Raw genomic sequence first — 22437 nt, forward strand, 5'->3', positions numbered from 1 at the left:
CATCCAGGGTGGAACCCAAGTCTAAGAAAAGAGAGCGAAGGAAAGGCCAGGTTCAAGGTCCTTCGAAGGCTGGTGGTCTCTCGACCTGTCCACAACACCAGCCCTGAGTCTCCCAGACTTCTTCTGGTTTAAATCATTTCTGGTTGTCTTTTATCCCTTCCAGGATCTGGACCACTTCTCCTTTCTCTTTATTGGGTTTTTCTGTCACCATTTCCTTCTTGGAATTGAACCCCTGCACCCTCGCTCTCTCCCTCTCTCAAATTTTCTTCATTGCCAAGAATTCCAGGGCCTTTATCCAGCCATGTTGTGTCTGAGGTCTCCTCAGGGCTGCTCCCCTCCCGTGACATTGCAACTCCCATCCCTGTCCCCTCCCCCTCCCCCACTGCCCTGGCACAGCCCGCTCCAGGGTCACCAATGGCCTCTGTAGCCAGATCCAGAGACTTCCTCATTTCTTACTTCACTCAGTGTCACTTGACGGCAGCATGTGATGTTGTTTATACTCCTTCTCTCCACGCTGCCTTTGCACTGTGCCCTTCTCTCTCCTTCTTTGCAGACACTTTCTTTCCCCACCTTCTTGATACCCTATTCTGTGGCCATCATTGGCGTTTCCTTGGGACCCAGCCCAGGCCCATTTTTCTCCTTCCTCTTCACACTTCCATCAGTATCTCATCCAGCACTTCTGCCGATGGTTTCAGAACTCATCTCCAGCCCAGACTTTTCTCCTGAGATCCAGCCCTGCACACCCTTCAGGATGTGGAGGTTTCCCCCCTTGGGAAGCGCACTTACCTAACACAATAATCATCACAGCATAGTAAGGATAATAGCCAATAATAAAAGCTCTTAAATATTCGTTCGAGCATTTTCACACTTACAAACTCAACTGTCCCAGCAAAAATAGGAGGTGTGTATTTTTATTATCACCCCATTTTGCAGAGGAGGAAACAGGCATAGAGAGGTTGGAACAGCCCACTTTTTTTTTTTTAACTTTTAAAATTTTTATTTTTTAAAGTTTGTATTTTTATCAAAGTTATACATAGGCACAAATTATTTTACAAGCTTTGCTATGAAAAATAACAGGCCCTTATCCTTTCCCTCCACATCTCCCTCCCGGGGAGCAGTGGTTTTCAATGAAAGAGCCCAAACAATTTTTTTTTAATTAAATTAAATCTATTTTTATTATTTTTAAAAATTTTTAGCGGAGTATAGTTGATTTACAATGTTGTGTTAATTTCTGTACAGAAAAGTGAATCAGTTATACATATACATATATCCAGTCTTTAAAATTCTGTTCCCATATAGGTCATTACAGAGTATTGAGAAGAGTTCCCTGTGCTATACAATAGGCCCTTATTAGTTATCTATTTTATATATATAGTGTGTATATGTCAATCCCAATCTCCGAATTTATCCCTCCCCACCCTCCTTTCCCCCATGGTAACCATTAGTTTGTTTTCCATATCTGTGACTCTATTTCTGTTTTGTGAATAAGTTCATTTGTACCATTTTTTTAGATTCCACATATAAGTGATATCATATAATATTTGTTTTTCTCTGTCTGACTTACTTCAGGTCCATCCATGTTGCTGAAGATGACATTATTTCATTCTTTTTTATGAACCCAAACTCTTAAACACCATGTTTTGGTTTCCTCAACACCAAAGTTGCCCTAGCCCAGCACCTGTCCCTCCTCCAGTACCCAGGGACCATCACCACTGTCCATGCCTTAGGGACAAGTTAGCCTTCAGTTCATCCCCATGGCCACCAGCTCACCCACAGGCCCTCATCACCTCTCTCCTGAATGATCTGTCTCCAGCTAGCTCCCAAGGAAACTGTGCCCTACACAGCCCCTCTTTCTAGCTTTCTGAAACATAAAATTGAAGATCTCAGTCTTCATAATTTGCTTCTACGCTTCCCTCTGTCCTTGAGATAAAATCAACAGGCCTTAAGGGGACTTTCTGGGCCTGGGGCCTTCTTCCCCTTCCCTCCTCCCCCACTGACCTCATCTCTTATCACTTTCTACCTCCCACTCTCTGGTTTCTATCACTGATTTCCTAAGAGGCCTTCCTGTCTCATGCCTCTTCCACAGTTGGCCAACCCTTCTGAAATACGCTCCCCTCTAGTCAGTTGCCTTCAAGACTCAGATCAAGTGTCACCTCTTCGGTGAAGCCTTCCTGGAAATCCAAATGCTTTCAAACTGGGTAAGATACCTTGTGACCGATGGGTACCATCTCCTCTCACAGCAATGTCTTGCTGTTTACATATTTTTCTTCTTCACTGACCCCAGGGCTTGGGTCTTGTGGCTTGTGTTTTCTCCCTCTGCTAACAGAGGGCTTACATAATCAGCCTCAAATTAGACTTGTTGAATAAACGATGAACAAATGAGCAAATACCCACGCTGTACCCCATCCTAGGGTCCACCTACTTGACTCCTGGGCCCAGAGGTTTCCAGGTCCAAAAAGGAGAGTTCCTACCAGAGTTTCTCTTAGGGCCCTGACCCCACCTTGGCATCTACCCGTTTCCCCTCCCCAGGTTAACTGAAGTTTCAAGGTCAAGGGGAAACTTTTGCCAGTACAACGAGGGAACCTGGAGAGGTAGGGCAGGGCAGGAGATTTGCATCCACCCGAGCCTAGGGTGGGGAGACTAAGAGAAGCAAGTCGTGTCATCTCTGGACGCAGAGTGTGTGGGTTGCCTGGCCCCTTTCTTTTCTTATTTTAGTTGCATTCTCCGCCCTCCACCTCTGAGTCATGCTGACAACTTCCCTCCCTATCTCCAGCCTCCTGTGTCCCTCTCTGTTTACTTGCTTTCTTGGCACCTTGGTCCAGCTGTTTCCCTGGTGGCTCAGACGCTCCGATGCCCATGCCTGACCTTCCAGTCATGACCAGGACCAGGATTTTCCTCCTCCTGTCGATGGGTAAGCTGAGAGTCATGACGAAGGGGGAGGAGGGGATGGGGGTTCAGGTAGGGGGAGAGCTGAGAACGCATGCTTTGGACTCAGACATTAGGGGAGGGATCTGGAGTTATAGCGGGTTTGGGATCTGGAGTTTGTGGAGATCGAGAGGATACTGAACCAATTTTAGGGAAGTTCAAGAGATTCTGGAAGAGAGGCCAGTTGCCTGGGCAATCCAAACATTTTTCAAGTAGGCAGAACGAGTCAATCTTATACTCTGACCACTGCATCCATTTGGCCCCAAGTTTTTCTGGATTTTTCCTCATAGGAGCCCAGGGGGAGGAGTGGGAAAGGAGCATTTTTAGAGCTTGGGCGTTGCTCTGTGGAAATGAAGAACTGAAACTTGCTAGCAGACCAGTGGGTGAACAGCTATCTCTGGACCATCTGAAGGAGAGAAGCAGAGCTGAGCCTGGGAGTCCAGGAGACCAGGAGATGCTGGGGCATTGCGCCTGGAGGGGACAGTGGGGCAGGGGGCTGGGGGCCAGGGAGATGGAGCAGAAGGGAGACCCTTCACCAAAGTGTGTCTCCTCACCCTCCTCCCCAGCCCTGGCTTCCTCTTTCTGCTTCAACTTGGACATAGACCAGCCAACAACCTTCCATGTGGACAGCGCTGGGTTTGGATACAGCGTGGTCCAGTATGCCAACTGGTGAGGACTGTGTGGTATCTGGCCTTTGGCTCGCATCTACTCTTTCCCTGTCCCTCCCCACATCCCTCTCTTTATTCACAAACTCTCCCCTGTCTGCCATGGCAATTCCCACCAAGGCTTTGAAGAGTTGGACTGAAAGAAGGGCCAGCTTGCCATCTCGAGATCCCCAGCTAACTTTATTTATCTCTTAAGCAATTACGAAGCGCCAGGCACCCTTTCGTGGGCACTGATTTCGTCCTCACAGCAACCTTATGATGTAGGAATCCATCACTCAACAAATGTTTATTGAGCATCTATTACTAAATGTCTCAGGAGCCAGGCAGACACCAGAGCATAAAAGAGACAAAAATCTCTCTCATGTGGAATTTAAATTGTTGTTAATCTCCACTTTACAGATGAGGAAACTGAGGCTCAGAGAGGGGAAACAAACTGGTCAAGTGGCAGTCTGGCTCTGGCATCCACACTCTTAGCTGCCGTGTTCTTTTCTCCCCCCAGGCTGGTGGTTGGAGCCCCCCAGGAGATAAAGGCTTCCAATCAAACGGGTGGCCTCTACCAGTGCGACTACAGCATGGGCAAGTGTGAACCCATCCTCCTTCCGGGTGAGTCACTGCTCCCGGCTGAGACCCAGGTCCAGGCTCCCGTGCTCTGGGGGCCTGTGGAGAGCACAGGAGACCCACTTCCTGGCTTCAGCTCTGTCTGCAGACCCTTACCCTCAGACAGGCTTCCTGACCCAGCCAGAGTCTCCCTTCCCAATGCACCCCCGTACCCCCATACCTCCATCAAGACCTGAGAGCCCCCATCACCTGTCAGAACCCCTAATCTCCCAGAGAGGAGATGCTCCCTGCCTCCTCTGTCCTGAGGGTGACCATGCACACATCTGTACCTTCAGTGCCTCCAGAGGCTGTGAACATGTCCCTGGGCCTGTCCATGGTGGCCACCACCAGCCCCTTTCGGCTGCTGGTGAGTTGCCCTGGGTCACGGGAGCATCTGAGGGAAAGAGTGGGGACCTGGGGCTGCTGGTGCTGGGGGTCTCATGAAGGGGGAAGGTGCTGGGATGGGAGGGTGGGACAGAAGCAGGGGCAACCCCTCCCACCAGGCCCCTCTGTCCACAGGCCTGTGGCCCCACCGTGCACCATGCATGCAGGAAGAACATGCACTTGACTGGGTTTTGCTTCCTGCTGGTCTCCCCATCACGGCAGGCCCAGAGGATCCCGGCTGCCCTGCAGGGTGAGTGTTTGGGGCCACTGAGTCCTTCAAGGTACCTATACACCTCTGACTCTGGTTTGCAGTGGAGTCAGAGACACCCCAAAGTGGATAAAAAAGAGGGATCCAGAAAAAAAATTTACTGGATGGTATTGTGATTCCAAACATGGGCTGGAGGGGTCACCGCCTGCTTTTACACCTGCCCCGTCACTGTCCCACCGCAGGACCTCTCCTAGGACCTTTCCCTCTCTGAGCTTCAGTTTCTTCATCTGCCTGTGGGATAATATCACACCCAACACTGAGAGTAACACACAGTGGTCCTCGGCCAGGGTTTGGCACAGTGCCTGGCGTGTGGTGAGGGCTCAGTTAATGCCAGCTGCAAGAATGTTTAGAGTGAAGGGCATCTATGTTCATACAATGCGCCCGCAGCACAGCCCATTGCCTCATGCAGCAGCTGGGAAGGGGTGACGCGGGCGCCGGCAGTCTGAGCAGTGTGTATGTATGTGTGTGTATGAGTATATGTGTGTGTGTGTGTATGTGTGTGTGAGTGTGTGATGTATGTATACTGTATATGTGTGTGTGTGTTATGTATGTGTGTGTGTGTGTGTGTGTGTATGAGTATATGTGTGTGTGTGTGATATATGTGTGTGTTGTGTTATGTATGTGTGTGTGTGTGTGTGTGTGTGTGTGTGTGTGTGTGTGCATGTCGAGGCACAGGGCCCAGCTTCCCTGGTGCTGACAGGGAAGGGGGATGAAGAGGTGGAACAGTGAGCTTTTCAGACCCCCTCCGCACCGGGGCAGGCCGAGGCCCCTCCCTGGTTTCACATTCACACTCAGGCCGTTGGGGAGACTGACGTCTGGGGGCCTGAATGGGGTGCCCCTCCCAGCACCTCCTAGGTTCTAGATTCATCCACAGGTGCCTGGGCTACCATCAGGACACCCCTCTCTCTGATGGGAAGCCTTGGAGGCAGAAGGGGGCAGCTGGGAGCTAGATAGGAATCTCCCTGAGCAAGCCAAGCCAGGAGAGCTTCCGCTTCTGAGGACAGATTCTTCGCTCACTCTGAGGACAGTGGGGTCCAGATGGAAGCTGAGGACAGCATAGGACCAGTGTGCCGTTGTTGCCAGGGATGACGTTAAAAATATTTAGCAAAAGTACAGTTTGGTGCTGACCAACTGGGGATGTACCGGGCCAGGGGCTGGAGCAAGGTCCTTTTAGTGCTGGATGGGGGGCATGTTGGGGGAGAAGGTGGGGTAGGGTCAGGGCACGGGGCACAGACAGCCGAGGAAGAAGTAGGGACCCCCAGCCTCTCACCATCTGGATTGGAGGAATTGTTACGTTTTTATCAACCAGGTGTGAGCAACTGAATCACAGATATGTCCTCTTTAGAGACTTCAGGAGACCAAAGGGCCCTGCTCTAGGCAGGAATTATGGCAGCCCCTGGGAGGGTGGGTTCTCATGGCCAGGAGGCCTGGGCTTTGGGAGTGTCCCTCGGGGGACTGGTGCCACCTCCTTCTCCAGAGTGCCCGAGGCAGGAGCAGGACATTGCCTTCCTGATTGATGGTTCAGGCAGCATCTCCTCCACCAATTTTGCCAAAATGCTGAACTTCGTGAAGGCTATGATGAGCCAGTTCCAGAGTCCCAGCTCCCAGGTGTGCTCTCAGGGGAGGGAAGGAAAGGGTGCAGCCGCCCCCTCGCCCTCCCCTCCCCAGGGGAAGCTTGTGGGAGGAACCCCAGGGTTCTGGTGCCTTGGCCCAGCCCCCAGCCCTGTGTGGTTCCCCCAGTTCTCCCTGGTGCAGTTCTCCAACAAGTTCCAGGTGCACTTCACTTTCAAAGCTTTCGCAGCCAGCTCAAACCCACTAAGCCTGCTGAACTCCGTACAGAAGCTGAGTGGGTACACGTACACGGCCACAGCCATCAAGATGGTCACGTGAGTCCTGGCTCCTCCCAGGTCTTCCCCCAAAGCATCTGGGTCTTCCTTTGGGCCGCATCTGTCTCCAAGAGGAAGGGAGAGATGGGTACTGGAGTTCAGCCTGTGATCTCCTCACCAAGCCGGGGGCCTCTGGGTGGGATGGGGGCATCACAGAGGAAGCAGAATCTCCTTGTTCTCATAAAGGCATCAGAGGCTAAGCAGCAGCTCTGTTCACTGGCTTCTGGACCCTCATCTTCTCTGACAGAGGACAGCTGTTCAGTGCCTTATATGGGGCCCGAAAAGATGCCTCCAAAATCCTCATCGTCATCACCGATGGGCAGAAAAAACATGACCCTCTGGATTACAAGGACGTCATTCCCAGTGCCGAGGCTGCTGGCGTCATCCGCTATGCAATCGGGGTAGGGTGTGGGGATGCCCTCCCACTGCTTCCTCCCCTCGCTTCCTCTTAAGCCACCTTCCCTTTCAAGGACAGAAACCCCAGCTCTCTCAGCTTCTACTTCAGGATGAAAACTCTGTTTCAGCCGGAGGTATCCTCATCCTTTCCCTAAGCGCCTTGATGAGGCTGTCTGGGCCTCATTTTTCTTGCCTGTACACTGGGTGTAATAATATTAACCTTGCAGGGTTATATTGGAGGATCCCAGCACCCAGCAGGCATATTATAGTTATGATTATTTTCACTGAATTGGTCTTTGCTGGGGACAGGTGGGATTGGCTTTTCAAAATATACATTCCTGGCAAGAATTAAAGGACATCGCATCGAAGCCCTCCCATGAACATATATTTAAAGTGGAGAACTTTGATGCTTTGAGAGACATTCAAAACCAACTGAAAGAGAAAATCTTTGCCATTGAGGGTAAGTCAGAGATGGAACTACCCACTTCAGAAGCCCTCACCCATAAATGTTTTTCCTTCTAGAACCTGGACTCCTATGTCATGGGCCAGTCTTTCCCTTTGGGTATTAGTCTCCACATGAGATCCTCTTAAAGCTGAGATCCTTCTTGAACCTGGCAAAGCCTGTCTTTCCCCATGAATCCTAGGTGTCATGCTTTTCCCCAGGTATGAAGACTACAAGCAGTAGTTCCTTCGAACTGGAGATGTCCCAGGAGGGCTTCAGTGCTGTGTTCATGCCTGTGAGTGGGGCCCCTTTCAGGCCACTGATGTAGGGTGAGGCAGAGATGGGAGGAGGGAAGGCAAGAGTGAGTATCAGGCGAGTGGGTGGAACTGTCGGCAGGCATTGTTTCAGAATAGGCTGTCTTCTTCTTCTTCCCACCTGCTCTGGAATCCTTTCCTCCCAGGATGGACCAGTTCTGGGGGCAGTGGGGAGCTTCAGCTGGTCTGGAGGTGCCTTCCTGTACCCCCCAAATAGGAGCCCCACCTTCATCAACATGTCTCAGGAGCACGCAGACATGAGTGACTCTTACCTGGGTGAGGCAAGGCTGTGGTCAGAGGGCCGGGCGGGAGACGGGCTGCCTGGGAAGGGCAGGGGCCCGGGGGTGGGGAGTGGAAGCCTCTGTGCTGAGGCCTGGTCCCCTCAGGTTACTCCACAGAGCTGGCCGTTTGGAAGGGGGTACACAGCCTGGTCCTGGGGGCCCCCCGCCATCAGCACACCGGGAAGGTTGTCATCTTCACGCAGGTGTCCGGGCAATGGAGGCCGAAGGCTGAAGTCACAGGGACCCAGGTTGGGTGTGGAGGAGGGTCTCCAGGGGCAGAGAGGGAGATGAAGGGGGTGTGGGGTCCAGCAGGGAGGGGCTGGTATCTGGGGAGAGGCGGGACCTGGCCCAGAGCGGGTGCAGGGGTAGGCAGGATGACTCCACGCTCTGCCCTCCAGATCGGCTCCTACTTCGGGGCCTCCCTCAGCTCCGTGGACGTGGACAGAGATGGCAGCTCTGACCTGGTCCTCATCGGGGCCCCCCATTACTATGAGCAGAGCCGGGGCGGGCAGGTGTCCGTGTGCCCCTTTCCTCGGGGGGTGAGTGGCTGGTGAGACCCGGGCTGGGTGGGGTCTGGGTGTGGAGGGGTCGCCTGGGGTGGGACCTGACACTGTTTTTGTTCTGCAGAGGGCTAAGTGGCAGTGTGGTGCTGTCCTGCGAGGGGAGCAAGGCCACCCCTGGGCCCGCTTTGGGGCAGCTCTGACAGTGCTGGGGGATGTGAACGGGGACAGGCTGACGGACGTGGCCATCGGGGCCCCGGGAGAGCAGGAGAACCGGGGTGCTGTCTACCTGTTTCACGGAACCTCGGGACTGGGCATCAGCCCCGCCCACAGCCAGGTGAGGCCCAGTCATTGTTGCTGTTGCCACAGCAACCTCCTCCAGGCTTTTCCCTGTCTTTGACACTGCTGCCTGGAAAATTCTTTTTTCCCTTATCTTATCTCTTTTATCCAGCACTGAGCACCTAGTGGACAGTAAGAAAAATCTGTGGAATTTGAGAAATGGAAACATTGATCCATTCCCTGCTTTGCATGGTGACTTGATACTTGAGTGGGTTCTCCACCCAAGCCTTTTAGTCCCCCAGCAGTTTTACACTGTACATAGGCCAGACATTAGCAAACACATTTTAGAGATGAAATCTGGGGCATGGAGAAGATAAGTGCCTGGACTTGTCCAAGGTTTATAGTGGATCAAGAATGATGATGAGGGAGGTTCCAACCTCCTGACTCTAACCCAATGCTCCATCTCTTGGAGCCCCCCTTTGCCAGTCAGTTTAGTTCTGGTGGCCTCAGTCTGCCTGTCCACTCACCCCTTCATCTCCCTGGATGCCATGACTTTATTCTCTCCTGCCATCAGTAATCCTGCCAAATGCCCATAGGCAGGAGCCTTTCACCCAAGGGGGCAGGGTTCTCTGAGAAGGGAGGGCTACTTCCCCTGGCAAAAGTTAAGGAAGCCCCAATTAAAAATTAAGGAAAGGATCTGAAAAGACTTTTCTTCAAAGATGATATACAAAGGCCGAATACGCACATGAAAAGATGTTCAACATCATTAGTTACCAGTTGTCAGGAAATCAAAACCACTTCACATCCACTAGGATGGCTAGAATCAGACAGACAGATGACAAGTGTTGGTGAGGGTGTGGAATATCCGGCACTTTCATCCACTGCTGGCAGGAACGTAAAATGTTTCAGCTACTTTGGAAAACAGCTCCTCAAAAGGTTAAACACAGAGTTACTGTATGACCTGGCCGTTCCACCCAAGAGAATTAAAAACATGACCACACCAGAAAAGTTATACGTGATTGTTTATATTAGCATTATTTATAATAACCAAAAGGTGGAAATAACCCAAATGCCCATCAACTGATGGAACAGACAAATAAAATGTGGTATACCCATACAATGGAATATTATTCAGCCATGAAAGGAACGAAACACTGACACATGCTACAGCATAGATGAACCTTGAAAACATTATGCTAAATGAAAGAAGCCAGCCCCAAAGGACCACATATTGTATGGTTCTATTTACATGAAATGTCCAGATTAGGTAAATCCATAAAGACAGAAAGGAGATTAGTGGTTGTCAGGGGCTGGGGTGTAGAGGAAAATGAGGGACGTGGGATGACATGGTGGTGAGATCAGTTTTCCTGCGCACAAGGCTGTCTGGCTGTGTTTGCACTATTTCTACCCCCTCTTCCTTGGTAATTGGTAAATTTCTCTTTCATTTTATTATTACTACTCTCAATGTCTGCCAGTCCCATCAGTGCCCAGAGATTTAAAGGCCATATTCTTAAAGGGGCTGGTCATTACAGGAGCCATGGAAATAAAAGGGGAGGGACCCACAAGGCAGGTGGTCCAGGAGCGTAGAATCTGCATATGGGCACAGCCTCTCCCCATCCCGACCTGGTCCCACCTTGTCTTCTGAAGAGACAGGGTGGCTACGGAGAGCAAAAAGGGGTCTTGGGCATGAGGTCAGAGAGTCTGATTTCAAGTCTGGAATTGGCCTCTTAAAGGCCCTATGGCCTTGGCACCATCTGCAATGTGGGGGCTAGGGCTGGAGCCCTGATACTCATAATAGTAAGTTACTGACTAGTGACCATACATCAGGTGTGGTTCTAAGAACTCCATGAATTAATTCATTTAATTCTCTGAGGTGTTACTATCCCAGCTGAGGGATGAGGAAACAGGCACAGAAAGACTGACTCCTGGCCTAAGGTCCCATGGCTCATAAGTGAAGGAGCCAAAATCAGAACCCAAGACTAACTAGCTGAGTGAGTGAACAAAACTCAGGTCACCAGGCCAGTCTTTCCATCTCCACTTCTTCACTTCTGTCCTAGAAATCTTCCCTTGTCTCTAGTCACCATTTTCCCATCCCCGCCTCTCTCTTTAGGCACTTCTTGGAGATGTCTTTTTACTGCTCACCCCTTCATTCTGTCTCCCATACCCCCAGCTCCCTGCTCCTCTCGTTCTTCTGTCCAACTTGTTTCCATCACCCCCAACCTGACTTGCCTCTCCCTCTCTGGCCAGCGGGTCACAGGCACCCAGTTCTCCCCCAGCCTCCAGTATTTTGGGCAGTCGCTGAGCGGGGGTCAGGACCTCACCATGGATGGACTGGTGGACTTGGCTGTGGGGGCCCGGGGGCACGCGCTGCTGCTCAGGTGAGAAAAGCCTTCCCCAGACACTCCCCTGGTGGTCCTGGGTCTGCCTAGGACACCAGCCTCCCTACCTGCCCTCCCAGGTTGTCCTCCCAGGACCAAGGGCCTGTCCTCAGCTCAGTGTTCTGCCCGCAGGACCAGACCTGTGCTTAGGGTGTGGGCAAACATCCACATCACACCGCCAGAGATCACCAGGTCTGTGTATGAATGCCACCAGCAGCCGGCCTTCGCCCAGTCTCTGGGTGAGGCCATTGTCTGCCTTCGTGTTTCTCAAAGTCCCAAGAACCGGCTGGGTGAGTTATTTCCCCTCTGACCCAGGATGCCCTGACCCTGGGAGTCTCCAAGCCCAGGACTCCTGTCTCCTACCTTGCCCTTTGCCCAGCTGGGAAGTTCCTCACTCTCTCGGCCTTTTCTTTTTTTTTTTTTTTTTTTTTTTTTTATGCGTTACGCGGGCCTCTCACTGTTGTGGCCTCTCCCGTTGCGGAGGACAGGCTCCGGACGTGCAGGCTCAGCGGCCATGGCTCACGGGCCCAGCCGCTCCGCGGCATGTGGGATCCTCCCAGACCGGGGCACGAACCCGTGTCCCCTGCATCGGCAGGCGGACTCTCAACCACTGCGCCACCAGGGAAGCCCATCTCGGCCTTTTCTATTCCCCGCTTTCCCCTACAGCTAACCTCCAAAGCGTTGTGACCTTTGACCTAACCCTTGACCCTGGCCGCCTGAGTCCTCGTGCTGTCTTCGAGGAGACAAGGACTCGGAATCTGACTCGTGTTCGAGATCTGGGGCTGACACAACACTGTGAGCCCGTGAGGTTGCTTCTGCCGGTGAGGGGGCCTCAGAGTCCTGGGAATAGAGGCCATTCTGAGGCTGTCAGGGGACTGGGCAGGGAAAGGACGGGTGTGTTCTGGTCCTCGCTCTGCCCCAGCATGGCACATGGAATGCAGGAGGTACTTGAGGTACTTGACACATGTTGGTGGAGTGAGTGAGCGAATGGATGGATGAGGTTGGCTTCATCTGCCAGAGGCTACACGGCTGGGTTTCAGGAAAAAGAGTACGGCTGCTTCAGAGAGCCATGGGGCGATGGGGATGGGATTCTTTTATCCAACTCCTCCTCTGAGACAGGCCCTGTCCTTGTCACCAGGGACCCCGCAGTGGACAAAACAATCGTGCCCAGGGGGAGCTCTGGGAGAAGATCAAAAGTGATCAGATTCCTAAATAATAGATGTCAGGTAGTGATGAAGGCTATGAAGAGAGAGAAAGCTGGGGAGAGGACAGAGAGGGTGTCGGGGGGTCACCGGGAGCTGTTTGGGGAGACCCTGAGTAGTGTAAGTTAGCCTGTGGGAGGCTGCTGGAAGGATGTTCAACACCAAGGACAACCACAGCAGAGGTTCTGCATGCAGAATCCTGGATGAGCATTTATGGGGGGTGGGTAGGTACCACTGTTACTTCATTTTACGGATGAGGAGATGGGACCCAGCTAGTGGCTGCGATGGTGCATTTCTTAGCCAACTGCTCCCTCCAATGTCCATTTGCCAGGCCTGTGTGGAGGACCCGGTGACCCCCATCATCTTGCGTCTCAACTTCTCCCTAGTGGGCAAGCCTGCCTCTGGCTTTGGAAACCTCCAGCCTATGCTGGCAGTGGATGCCCAGAGATACTTCATGACCTCTGTGAGTCCTGGTGCTGGGCTCTTCCAGAGCGGGTGGAAGGTGTGGACTCCAGATCTTGGGGAAAACCCTGCTTTCCCTTCACTCTCAGCTCCCCTTCGAGAAGAACTGTGGTGCCGATCACGTCTGCCAGGACGACCTTGGCATCTCCTTTGGGGTCTCAGGGTGAGCGTCCAGCCCCTCAGACCTCCCCTGGTCCCCCATCCCCCTTCCTGGAACCCGGAACTCCTGCCCCTGGCTTTCCCTAACATCTCTACCCAGTGCTCTGGACCCAGACATCCTGTCCCCATCTCTCCCCCGCTTTCCTACTCTGTGTTTCATCCCCACACCATTTCCAGCCTCAGTCACAGAATCACCTCCTCCCCTCTACCCCAACACCCAGCTTGAAGACCCTGATTGTGGGGAGTAACCTGGAGCTGAACTTGGAAGTGAGAGTGTGGAATGATGGAGAGGACTCCTATGGAACCACAATCACCTTCTTCTACCCACCGGGGCTATCTTACCGACGTGTGGCAGGGGGGCAGGTATTGTCCTCTCTGGGGAAGGAAAGGCTGATGGCGGTGGATCAGCAGAGACTCCTGTGCTGGGTTCAAGGCTCAGGCAGGGCTTCCATTGTTTAACAGCCTCTTGTAAACCAAGAGGGCTGGGCTGATCGTGGTTGGGTGGATGTGGTTGTGTTGGCTGGGGCATGCATTGGCTCATTCTGTGTTCAACTCTGGGCTTGCATTTTAAGAATGACCATCAGGAATGAGTTCCCAGGAGGCTGCTAATGTGAAGAGAGCAAGGACCCTGCTTTACATTTCTTTGTAGTCCACATCCTATCAATATTCCTCTTTTAAAGGAAAACATACCTTGGCCTTCAAATACTTTATTTTATTTTGTTAACATCTTTATTGGAGTATAATTGCTTTACAATGGTGTGTTAGTTTCTGCTTTATAACAAAGTGAATCAGTTATACATACACATATATCCCCATATCTCCTCCCTCTTGAGTCTCCCTCCCACCCTCCCTATTCCACCCCTCTAGGTGGTCACAAAGCACCGAGCTGATCTCCCTGTGCTATGTGGCTGCTTCCCACTAGCTATCTATTTTAAAATTTGTAACATATATATAAGTCCATGCCACTCTCTCACTTTGTCCCAGCTTACCCTTCCCCCTCTCTGTGTCCTCAAGTCCATTTTCGACATCTGTGTCTTTATTCCTGTCCTGCCTCTAGGTTCTTCATAACCATTTTTTGTTTTTTTAGATTCCATATATATGTGTTAGCACACAGTATTTGTTTTTCTCTTTCTGACTTACTTCAGTCTGTATGACAGACTGTACGGCCATCCACCTCACTGCAAATAACTCAGTTTTGTTTCTTTTTATGGCTGAGTAATATTCCATTGTATATACGTGCCACATCTTCTTTATCCATTCATCTGTCGATGGACACTTAGGTTGCATCCATGTCCTGGCTATCGTAAATAGAGCTGCAATGAACATTGTGGTACACGACTCTTTTTGAATTATGGTTTTCTCAAGGTATATGCCCAGTACTGGGATTGCTGGGTCATATGGTAGTTCTATTTTTAGTTTTTAAGGAACCTCCATACTGTTCTCCATAGTGGCTGTATGAATTTACATTCCCACCAGCAGTTCAAGAGGGTTCCCTTTTCTCCACACGCTCTCCAGCATTTATTGTTTGTAGATTTTTTGATGATTCGGCCTTCAAATACTTTAAAACACTGTTCTGGGGAATTCCCTGGTGGTCCAGTGGTTAGGACTCGGTGCTCTCACTGCCGTGGCCCGGGTTCAATCCCTGGTTGGGAAACTAAGATCCCTCAAGCTGTGCAGCATGGAAAATATAAAATAAAATTAAATAAAATTAAATTAAAAAGTAAGTAAAATAAAATAAAATACTGTTCTGTAGAAGAAGGAGTTGGATTTATTGGTTACTCTAGATCAGAGCTTGGTATACTTTATCTATAAAGGGCTAGATAGTAAATATTTCAGCTTTGTGGGCCACAGAGTGTCTTCACATCTCAATTCTGTTGATGTAAGGTGAAAGCAGCCATTGACAATATGTGTATGAATGAGCATGGCTGTGTGCCAATATAACTTTATTTATAAAAGTTGGTGCTGGACTGTCATATGGCAATCCCTGTTCTAGAGGACAGAACTAGGACCACAGGGAGTCAAAGAGAAAGAGATTTTTAACAAAAATTTTATTATGAAAAATTATGTTAAACATTTACAAAAGAAGAGAGTAGTTCAACAAACCTCCCCCAAAATTATCGCCCAGATTCAACAATGATCGACATTTCACCACATTTATGTCACCTGTTTGTTTTTCCCTTTACTCAAATATTTTAAAACCAATCCCAGACATCCTGTCATCACACACCTTCCTATTTCACTGTTATGGACAGTAGGGACATCTTACGTGACCCCATAGCCATTATCACACCCAATGAAATGAATGATTCCTTGGTATTTAGACCATAATCAAATTTCCTTAATTGTCTCAAAAATATTTTTTAACTGGTTTATTTGAACCAACAACTTAACTAGGTCTGCACATAATGTTTGGTTGGTCTCCCATGTCTCTCTTAAGCTAGTCTTCCCAATGGGAGCATATTTTGATCAATGTGTGAAGAAATACACTAGGAGTGGCAAACTCCAGCTGTGGGAGGGGTGAACACCCTATCACTGGAGGTACTTCTAGACACATCAACCAGATGCCATGCGTGGACCTTTGTTGGATATTGCGTTTAAAAATGAACTGTAATGTAACATTTTTGGAGACCATCTAGGAAGACAGAACATGACCTGGATATTAGCTGATCTTAGGGATCAGCTTTGTTGAGTACGATTTGTTGAGTCTTGTCTTATGTTAAAAAATACCCTTGTCTGTTGGTGATACACACTGAAGTCTTTCAAGATGAAAGTATGTGATGTTAGGAATGTGCTTTAAATTAATCAGGAAAAGAAAAAAAAAGAGTGGAGAATAGCTGAATAAAACAAGAGTAGAAAAATGTTGAAAATTTAAGCTGTGTGATGGGGACTTTGGGTAGATTTACCTAGTCTCTCCACTTTTGAGTATATTTGAAATTTTCATAGTACAACCTTTTAAAAAGAACCATAAATAAAAGGAAGAAAAGCAATTATACTCCAATAAAGATATTTTAAAAAAAGGAAGAAATGCTAATAAATCTGGGATTTCTACATTAGGAAGACGTTTGACCAGATAGTGTTTAAAGATTTTTTTTAAGAAATATAACCTTAAGGTAGATTCAGGAAACTGTCAGTAGTTTATGGAGTCTCGTTGGAACACTAGCAAATGCTCACCGGCCTTGGTTCATCTGTGCTTCCTTAGAACCAGCTGCAGTCACGTGCCCTGCGCCTGACCTGTGACAGTGCCCCCACCGGGAGCCAGGGCACCCTCAGCACCAGCTGTAGCATCACCAACTTAATCTTCCGTGAGGGCGCCCAGGTGAACCTTGCTTCTGCCCCCCCTACTCCCCTACCCCCGCCCCGTCCTACTCCTCGGTGACTTCCCCCACACCCCATTCCTACCTCTTCCTCAGATCACCTTCAGGGCCATCTTTGACGTCTCCCCCACGGCCATGCTGGGAGGCCGGCTGCTTCTTGCAGCCAATGTAAGCAGGTGAGTTGGGCCAGGCCCAGGGCAGTGCTCCGTCCCGCTCAGCCTCCTCCTCTGGGGAACTTGCCAGCCGGGATCCTCCTCCCTTTCCAGTGAGAATAACGCCCCCAAGATGAGCAAGACCACCTTCCGGCTGGAGCTCCCGGTGAAGTACGCCGTGTACACCGTGATCAGCAGGTACCACGCCACGACCTCCAAGGGCTCCTCCTCCATCACTCTGTGGGGCTCGGGGAACTCTCACTCTGCAGCAGCTGAACATCTGTGATATTTAAGTTTTATCACCACCCCCTCAATCGGTAGATGACACTGCTAGCAGCACTTACTAATCAATCGTCGAGTGCTTATTGTGGGTTATTGACGATCATAGTAATTGTGATATTATTATCACTACATCCTACGTTTAACAGAGGCTTCAGTTCTCAGGAGCCTTTCTTAAAAGCCTCAAGATTGTCCCGGGATCCCTAAGACATACGAGATGTGACCCTGTTTTCAAGGTTCTTACAGCCTTTTTGGGGAGCAAGGTTATCCTGATTCAAGGAAGAATCTCATCAGGGGCCTCCCTGTAGTTCTGTCTCCTGAGGCTACCTGAGTTTTCAAGGGGGCGAGGGGACACTAGGGTCTTCTGGCAGGGGAGGCTTCAGCTAAACATTGAAGTGTCCATGGCACTGCGCTTTAGCCTTGGCATCTGGGCAGGACAATTCCTCACCACAAGGAACAGATTTACACTCTGCAGGGCTTTTAGAACCACCCCTCCCCTTTTTCCCAGTCTCCTTTGGGAAGGACAGGGGGAAGTGACCTGCTGGCTGCAGAGACTGGGGATCAGGGAAAAGCTGGATGAAAGGAAAAGGGCTTAAATGCTGCCCAAAGAGGGGTACACACGGTGTTTGACACTAAGGAGTCAAGCCAAGAGCTTGAGCAGATCCCTTCCTTCCACAAATACCTTCCTAGCATCTGCTATGTTCCGGGCACAGTGCTGTGGTTACTTTCCATAAATTCATTTGTCATTCAACAAAGATTTATTGAGCCCCTATTATGTGTAATCAACACCAGACATAAGCCCCTGCCTTTGTGAGATCCACACACTCGTGGTGTGAAACAGGCCCACATGGCTTAGCCTGGGTACCTTCCCCTGCTAGTTCTGCCCACGGGCCTCCTTGGATTACCTCCTTCTGCCCAGGGTTTCACACTCTCCTTCACACCTGCACACTGGGGGCTCTCAGCAGCCCAGGCAGCTGTCAGCTCGGAGCTTGCTTGCTGGTGTGAGCACCGGGGTTATCACACCTGCTTGCAGGGGACCCACAAGCAGGACATGCCATGCCTAGGTGTGCGTGACTCTACACTTGTATTCTACAGTTGTGATTCTGTGGGTCGGGGCACTCCGAGGGGCCCCCAGGACAAGGCTGGGGTGTTTGAGCCCCTCACAGAGGAGGGATGAGACTTTGGAATCGGAGTGGGGCTTAGAATTTGAATGGTACAGGTAAAGGGCAGGTATGCAAAGAGTAGAGTGGGGCAGGGGGGTGGGGCAGAAGTGAGAGCAGCCACCCAGCGAGGGGCCAGGCTGGCCACTGGGTCTCCAGAGGGGCCTAGGCAGCCTCAAGGTGTTGTTACACTAAGACCCAGGGAAGAGTCTGTGTTGGGGCCACCCTCACCTCCAAACCTCAGGTCTAGAAAAGCTGAGGAGGGAATTCCCCGATGGTCCAGTGGTTAGGACACTGCACTTTCATGGTCGAGGGTGCGGGCTTGAAAAGCTGAGGAAACAGGAGAGAAGGGCCCCAGAGAAGGCCTCTGGGAGACCAGAAGGGGCAGGTCCAGTAGACACTTGTCAACAGCATCCGCCTGAGTCTCCCTAAACCTTTGTTGTGTCCTACCTGCCCATCCGGCATCCTCCGTGTCCATGAAGGCCTGGAAGGAAGACCCAGGCGCAGAGAGGACAGACCCTGGCCCCCGCTCCCCCCGGGTCAGAGCTCTCAGTCCCTGTCACCGCACCCCCAGCCCAGCCGCCTTGGCGGTCTCCTATGTGGGCAACCTCTGCAAGAACCTTGCACGCAGCTTGAAGCCCAGCCCTGTTCCCTAAACCCTCCCATTACCCCAGATCAGCCACAGACCTCATTCCAGACCACCCCAGGGGCCTCTGACGACCTGTCCTGTCATGCTCCCAGCCAGAGCCTCCTTAGGAGGCCCTAACGGAACTTCCCATCTGCCCATGCCTCTTCTCCCCTCAGCCATGAACAATCCACCAAGTACCTCAACTTCTCAGCCTCTGAGGAGGAGGAAAGCAGCGGGGCTCAGCACAGATACCAGGCACGTGACGGTGACTCAGGAGCGTGGGCTGGGGCAGGGGCCCTGGAGCCAGAGATTCGGGAGGGATGTGGGGCTCGACATGACCTTTGCCCTCACTGTCCTCCGTGCAGGTGAACAACCTGGGACACAGGGACCTGCCTGTCAGCATTGACTTCTCAGTGCCCGTGGAGCTGAACCGGTTGACCGTGTGGGAGGATATGGAGGTCCTCCACCCTCAGGTACTCAAAGACTGTATGGCTCCTCCACTAATGCCCTCTCCCCGGATTCCTTGGTCCTCATGAATCCCTGATGACCCCATCACATGCTTTCTCCCTGTGCCTTTTCCTAGAACCCATCCATTCAGTGCTCTTCAGAGAGAACAGTGCCCACAGAATCCGACTTCCTGACCCACTTTCAGAAGAAGCCTGTCCTGGTGAGAGGGCTCTGGGCTGTCCCCCACTGGAAGCCACACTTCAGAGGAATTTAATTCAGGAATGCATGTTACCTTAGATGGATGTCTGTTGAACAGCCTGCTTGAGCTCAGATGTGACTGCTCCCCTCAAATCAGACAGCTGAATGTGGTCTTCTACCTTCAAACCCACCTTTCTCGGGCCTGATGCCAGTTCTCTTCCCCAGGACTGCTCTATTGCTGCCTGCCTGAGGTTCCGCTGTGATATCCGCTCCTTCGGTGTCCAGGAGGAACTTGACTTCATCCTGAAAGGAAATCTCAGCTTCGGCTGGGTCAGCCAGGTGTGTCCCCTCCCAGACTCAGGTGGGGCCTGATGTGTCTGTGCCCACCTCAAGCCAGGGCATTTCTCTAACCCCAAGCCCTCCCCAGAGCTATTTCCCAGCCTCCCCTTCTCTTTTGCAGACACTGCAGAAGAAGGTGTTGGTTGTGAGTGTAGCTGAGATCACGTTCAACAGATCCGTGTATTCCCAGCTTCCAGGACAGGAGGCATTTTTGAGAGCCCAGGTAGTGACCGTGTGGTAGGCAGTGACCAGGCTGGTCAGAGAGCTCCTGATGCTAAATCTGTGATGCTGAGTGGGGGGCTTGCAAGCCTGGAGAGAGGAAGGATGGAGGTCCCTGGGCAGGACAATTGTCCCTTAGCCCATGAATCCTTCTGTATCTCACCTCTTGGAGCAGAGCCTGATGAAGAAGGGGAGGGAGTTAAAGGGGACCTGGGAAGGGTCTGGGATAGCAAGAGTCCTGATACTTTCTGATGGAGTCATCTCCACTCCAGATGGAGCTGGTGCTGGAGAAGTCTGAGGTCTATAACCCCATCCCCATTATTGTGGGCAGCTCTGTGGGAGGACTGCTGCTGCTGGCTCTCATCACAGCCATACTGTACAAGGTGAGTGTTTTCATCCCACTCCTGACACCACCAGCATTTGGTACCACACTTTCTACAGTGTAAGAAAGACTCACCATGGAGTCAGGCACACATTCTTCCTAAGTCACTGCATGTAAGAGATCCCTTCCCACCTGTGACATAACCAGTCCCCAGTTGACCCCATGTCTTTCTATCTGATTCTCAAGCCTCCTCTAATCTGTCTCCATTTCTTTTTCACTCTTCTCCACCTCTTTACATGTTTCCCTTAAACACAAATTAGAACATGAGAGCACAGCCTTGGATTTGATGTTGACACCACCACTGATTCCTTCCTTGACCATTGGCATGTGCTTGGTCCATGCTCGGTCTCGGTTTCTCATTCTGAAGGTGGTTCTACCCAGCTCACAGAACTGTGGCAAAGTCTAAATGACACAATTTATATAAAGCTCCTAGTGCAGTGCTGGAACATAGGAGGGTTCCAGAAATGGTGCTTGCTCCCCCTCCCCATCACCTCTTTTCCTCTCTTCCACTGGACTTCCTGATTTTCTTCTCCTTCCTCCCCAACAGGTTGGCTTCTTCAAACGTCAATACAAGGAAATGATGGAGGGAGCAAATGGACAGACTGCTCCAGAAAATGGGACAGGAGACCCCCAAGTTGCCCAGTAAGAAACTACCTCCTGCTCTCCTTTGGATCTGCTCTCTTCCCTGAGAGGTTCCCTGGCCTTCTTACTTTCACCCAAGTCAGGCCTGAGGGGAAGAACATTCCAACTGAGGGAAGCTGGCATCAGGCTGCTTTCTCTCTTCGGGAGGATGCAGTGTGTTTGAACAAAGCACCTAGCCTGGGAAGGGCCATTGGTCTTGTCAAGGCTCCAGCTGGAAATCCCAGGACAGGATCCCTGACGTGCCTCTCCTGAGGACTTGACTTGGAATTTCTACCTAGAAATAGATGGACAATAGCCTCAGGCTCCAGTCTCCCTTCATCCATTAACCATCGATGGTCTTCCTAAAATACAGTTCTGAACCAGGCTCTCATCCTCATCCATCTTCAGTGGCTTCCCATTACTCGCAGTGTAACTTCTGAACTCTTGAGCTTGTGAACCAATACACAGATGTTTCTTAAAAACCCTGGGATGTATTGAATGGAACATTGTCTGCATATGGTTAGTGATTGGAGAGCACTTTGAAGTCCTCTATCAGAGATGTGCTGCCCCCAATAAGGTCATTCTTATTATTATGCCGCCCATCTCAGCATAACGCTCAAAGTGGTGCCTGGTGCTGACCCGGGAGTCAACACACAGCAGGCCATTCCCTGCCCTGGAGAGATCCCACTGCTGCCACGACCGAGGTGCCTGGGCCACGTGGACGTTTTAGTTAGAAAAGCAGAAGGGGAGGCAGTTAACCATGTGACTTGAGGTGACATGGTCAACTGTATCCCCTTCTGTCCCAAAACTATCTCCCCCATCCATCACAGGGTCCAAAACCCTTTAGGATTTGGAAGCTTTGGGAACTCAGAAGGACCAATTATGATGAAATTGTCTCAAGCCGGGCTCCATTTAGACTTTATGAGGATTGGGCTTTAGAGTATTATTTCTCAAAAGGTGCTCCACGAACCTGTGGCAGTCTCCAATGGTCTCCTAAGTGCTATGTTTTAGAGGGAAAAAAAAGCAAGAAGCAGTTTTAAACCCACGTATCTCACACATCTGAACCTGGTGACTTTCACAGAAATCCTGTTATACCCTTAACAATTGTGTTCCTAAAGCTTGTCCCTGGACTCCAAGGACTGCAGGGGGCTCTTGTCTAACGTGCAGGCAATGGGTGCTATTTTTACATAATTTTCCTTCATGATTTATTGCTCCCCTGCATTATATTTGCATTTTTTCAGGATTGCTATCTAATTGTATTATATCTCCAAATCAAAAAAAAGGATCAATGTCTCAAAAATTATTCATTGAAGCATAAAAGTTGTGATTAAATCAATAAAACATAATTGCTGCAACTTAGAATAATGTCATCAAAATCAGTACTGAACAAGTTTCTAGTGCACATTGAGTATAAGGATGCATGAATGCTGGGATGAGTGATTATGAGCTAAAAAATTAAAATCTATCTAGAAAATATACCAGCTGAAAACTGGATTTTATTGGGTCAGGTATCTGTTTGTTCCTAGGCTGTTGTCCATTATGAAACTTTGTCAAATTGTA

The 22437-nt window shown here is 50.5% G+C and overlaps 1 protein-coding gene across 1 annotated transcript; it reads left to right on the forward strand.

Annotated features, from left to right (window-relative positions):
• The first annotated feature begins 2104 nt into the window (after positions 1-2104).
• On the forward strand, positions 2105-22236 carry ITGAX (integrin subunit alpha X). The gene is made up of 31 exons (XM_032605473.1): positions 2105-2198; positions 2774-2911; positions 3492-3594; positions 4090-4193; positions 4484-4554; positions 4707-4821; positions 6317-6447; positions 6580-6725; positions 6973-7126; positions 7431-7581; positions 7785-7858; positions 8024-8153; positions 8264-8406; positions 8557-8697; positions 8786-8995; positions 11185-11315; positions 11448-11605; positions 11982-12136; positions 12849-12980; positions 13069-13142; positions 13360-13501; positions 16338-16454; positions 16549-16628; positions 16719-16802; positions 18848-18926; positions 19037-19144; positions 19255-19338; positions 19542-19655; positions 19777-19878; positions 20147-20257; positions 20804-22236. The coding sequence occupies exons 2-31, from the start codon at positions 2851-2853 to the stop codon at positions 20900-20902; spliced, it is 3504 nt and encodes a 1167-aa protein (XP_032461364.1). The 5' UTR covers positions 2105-2198; positions 2774-2850; the 3' UTR covers positions 20903-22236.
• The last annotated feature ends 201 nt before the right edge of the window (positions 22237-22437 follow it).

Source organism: Phocoena sinus, chromosome 15 (assembly GCF_008692025.1).
Source record: "Phocoena sinus isolate mPhoSin1 chromosome 15, mPhoSin1.pri, whole genome shotgun sequence".
Classification (NCBI taxonomy): domain Eukaryota; kingdom Metazoa; phylum Chordata; class Mammalia; order Artiodactyla; family Phocoenidae; genus Phocoena; species Phocoena sinus.